This window comes from Physeter macrocephalus, unplaced genomic scaffold (assembly GCF_002837175.3).
Source record: "Physeter macrocephalus isolate SW-GA unplaced genomic scaffold, ASM283717v5 random_1167, whole genome shotgun sequence".
In the NCBI taxonomy this organism is placed as follows: domain Eukaryota; kingdom Metazoa; phylum Chordata; class Mammalia; order Artiodactyla; family Physeteridae; genus Physeter; species Physeter macrocephalus.
The window spans coordinates 1-3,894 of NW_021146936.1; the positions used below are offsets into that span (position 1 = coordinate 1).

At 58.1% G+C, this 3,894-nt stretch overlaps 1 protein-coding gene across 1 annotated transcript in view; it reads left to right on the forward strand.

The window, feature by feature from the left end:
* Positions 1 to 3,342: 3,342 nt before the first annotated feature.
* The window catches only part of LOC114485558 (serine/arginine repetitive matrix protein 3-like), a gene marked incomplete at its 5' end in the record, with an annotated part of 3,587 nt that continues 3,035 nt past the window's right edge, over positions 3,343 to 3,894 (forward strand). Inside the window, 1 exon segment of the mRNA XM_028487210.2 lies at positions 3,343 to 3,893. Coding sequence (XP_028343011.2) covers positions 3,343 to 3,893 — 551 coding nt within the window.

Sequence of the window (3,894 nt, forward strand, 5' to 3'; positions counted from 1 at the left end):
CCAGGACTGGGCAAGCACCCTGTCCCTTGCTACTCTTATCTTTCCCCTCAAAAATGTCTTAACATAAGCAAAAGATGTCAGGTAGCAGGTGGTACCAAGGAGCAGAGGTGCTCCTGGGAGCAGGGCTCAGAGGCAGGTGAGGTCCTTCATTCACTCACTCACTCATTCATTCGCACATGCACACACTAGGCCAGCACATGCTGGCACTCCTCCGTACCAGGCCCCATCTTGGTGTCTATGCCAGGGGAGAGGCAGGCGGACCTGGCTTCACAGGCCCCGGCTGTCAGCCTGGAGGAATGATGAAGGTCACCCAGAACGATGAGAGGGGAGAGCTGAACCATGGACGGGGAGCTCCTGCTGGTCAAGGTGGCCCCAGCCCTGACACAGCCTGGCAGAGTCCATACTAAGGGAAGGAACAAGGGTGTGTGGGATCATAGAGGAGAGCACCTGACTCAGGGTGAGGATCAGGAGAGGCTTCCTGGAGGTGGTGACCTCTTGCTAGGGTAGGGGGGTGATAGGCATTAGCCAGGGGAAAGAGGCAAGAGGGACAAGAGTCACAAAGAGCAGGCTTCTGGGGATGTTTGGAGGTCCCTGGCCACCACAGTCCTGTCCGTCCGTGAAGTTTCATGGTGTCTGGACTTGGATCTCCCTCAATTCCTGGGAAGAATAAGACCCAAGCTGGGGAAGAGACTCACCCTCTGGCAGGATCACGGCGACTCCTTCTCCAGGGCTCCTGGAGGGATGGGTGGATAAGGGTGAGATTGGCTCTAGAATTCTGCCCAGGGAGGTGCTATCTGCCACCCTACCCAACATAGCCTTCCTCCCATCCTGCTCCATCCTGGCACTTGGGAGATACCCATGGGGCCCCAGGCCTTCCTGCCCTGCTCTGACCCTATTCATCTGTAAGGGGACCATGAGTAAGAGTTGTCCTCTGAAAAGAACCTCTCAGCCCCTATACAGGCCCACCTAGCAGAGACCCAGCTATCCCCCACTTTACCAATGGGGAAACTGAGGTTCCCAGATTTGGTCACTTCCTTAAGGTTTCACAGCAAACTCATATCAGAGCTAATCCCAGGGTGTTCCACTTTGCCAATGACTATCATCTGGGGCTCTAACAGCCATTTGGCTTGAAGGAGGTGAGAGCGAAGTGGGGAAGAGCTTGGACTTCAAGACATGCTAGGCAGGAAGCATCCGGCTCAGCACAGGGAGTCTGGCCCAGGGGCTTGGATCTCAGTGCTTAGGATCCTGGAGACTTCTTTCTCAGTTGCCTCCTCTGGAGGGAAAAGGATGCTGGATGACAGAACCTAGTTCTGGGGGCTTGGACGCTGTGAGGCACTGGCCACCTGCTGGGGTGGAGGGGGTTATGTGTTAGGGAAGACAAGTGTCTCCTGGTCTACTGAGAATGGATTGCCATTTCAGAGGGGCCATGGCGGAACAGCCCAGCGTCCATCTCTCCTAGCGGAGGTGAGCTGGCGATCAGGAAGGTCCGAGTGCTCAAGGGGCACCTCGGTACCCAGTGATATCCATTCTGCCTGCCTATGTGTGCCCCTGCCCTAAACAGAAGGCTCTCCCAGGTCTTCATGGCCCATTTGCCTCTGGACAGCTGCTCTCCCTGCTATGGCTGGTGTTCATTGGCTGCTGCAGCCACCAATCGCGAGCTAGCTGTGCCCTGCCCCAGAGGGAGCTGACTTCTTCGTCTAGGGATTCAGGCTTAGCACAGAGAGGTCTTAACGCCACACCCCCACCCCCTCCAGGAAGCACCCAGGGCCATGCCAAGGAAGCCACACTCCTTCCAGTCCCTGGCAGCAAGGTGCGCTGGAGCGTGGCAGCTGGTTTTGCTCTCTCCTCCAAAAAGGCTGCCAAAAGAGCTTGACCCAGACCCTGCCCCTTTCCTAGGACTCCCTGGTTTGGCCCTGGCCCTTGTGAGGGCATTTCTTCCTCAGCAAACCACACTGAGGCCCTACTAGATGCCAAGTTCTGTGATAAAAACTGAGGTTACAAAGCTGAATCCAACACCACATTGGCCCTGGAGGTGCTCAAAGTCAAGTTGGTGCTGGTGATTGGGGGGTGGGGAGGGATGGGGGACAGACTTACAGACAGACAAGTGCAATCAACTGTTACCGGCTGGAAGCCCAAGGACAGGAGGAAGGGTCAGTTCTGTGGAGGGAGGGGGATGGAGAGGGTGGTCAGGGAATCCTGGAATATTTGCTCTGGAAGGGACATCCAGAAGCAAAGCCTGACCGTCTCATTTTGTGGATGGGGAAACTAAGGCCCAGACTAGGGAAGTGACTTGGCCAGGGTCACTCAGTGAGATTGCGGCAGGCTCTCAGACCCCTGCTTCCCAGCCAGGGCCCTTTTGACGGTACCAGGTGCCCTTTCTGGTTTTCTGTAGCCCGATGCTTGTGTCCTGACTCCACTTTTGGAAAAACATTCGACATCTCTATCCAGTGGTCACCCAAGAGGTGCCTGCTCAGGCCCGAGGAGCCGGGCACTGCTAATCCTTTCTCCAGAGGTGGCATGGCCTCCTCTTGGCCTAGAATGGGGTGGTTGCGTTTTTCTCTCTCTCTCTCTATCTCTCTTGCATTTTTGTGAATCTAATGATGAACTTACGCTACCACACTTTTCCCTTCTCTTACACATCTTACCTACTAAAGGAGGAAGTGCCACTTTATTGGTAAGTGGACGTTAACCAAGAGGGACTTAAAAAATCAGAACTTAAAAAAAAAAAGAAAAGAAAAAGAAAAAGAAAGAAAAAGAAAAGAGAGAAACAGAAAGACAGTCGGGTGCTACTGACAGCTCCACAGATCTCTGCAGGGCCGGAAAACAAAGAAAGAAAAAAATGTTAACAGAAAAATGTCAGTTCCCCAGGAGTTCAGACATTGTTTTTGATTTCGGTATCTAATGACATTTGTGGATTTTGTTTTTTATTTCGTTTTTCCTCCCTTTCTTCGGTTCAGTTTTGAGTTCAGTTGTCCCGCCTCGCCCCCACCCCCATCTGTGTGCCGTGTGCCCCCTCCATCCCCTCACCCACCCCCAAGCGCTGGGCGGCCTGGCCTGGTGGGCTGGCCCTGGCCCGGCCTCCCGGTGCCGCCCTCTCTCTTCTCTCTGCCGGGATCCTCCGTCCCGTCGAGGGGGGGGGCAATGCCAGCCCCCGTGCCCGTCCTGGATTCCCCCTCCCTGACAACCCCCCCCCCCCCCGCCCCACCGCTCCGTCCCTCTTGTGTTTTGCATGCCGAGAACCTTGCATGAGCTGCACTGTTGAGGCCAGAAGGTGGACACTCAGGAGAGGCAGAGGCAGGGCAGGCGCGGGGAACCGTGTGTGCGATGCTCCGGGACTGGCAGCCCCCGGCCTGGGCCCGGTGAAAGCCCCCTCTCCTTCTCTCCCCCCACCCCGCCCGCCCACTCTCTCCCCCTCGGCCTCTCGCTCCTTCTCTGCATCTGTCCTCTCTCTCTCTGTCTCTCCTCCTTTCCTGTCTCCGCTCTGTCTCTCTGCTTCTCTAACCTCTCCCCGTCTCTTTCCTCTCGGCTCTGCCTCTGCCTCTCCCCCTCTGGATTCTCCGTCTCCTCTGTCTCTCCGTCTCTGCCCGCCTCTGTCGCCCTCTCCGTCCCCTCTCCACCCCCTCCGTGCCCTCTCTGCCTCTCTCCCCGTCAGAAGCCCAGCTCGCCCTCGCCCAGGGCCCGCGACCAGGCGGAGGCCGGCGTAGCCACGCCGCCCGCGCGGGGGAAGGAGAGCCCGAGCCCGCGCTCGGCGCCGTCGTCGCAGGGCAGAGGAGGCCGCGCGGCCGGCGGGGCGGCCAGGCGGCGGCGGCGGCGACGGCGGAGGCGGCGGCGGAGGCGGCGGCGCTCGCGGTCCTCGGCGTCCGCGCCCCGCCGCAGGGGCCGCCGGCGCGCCCG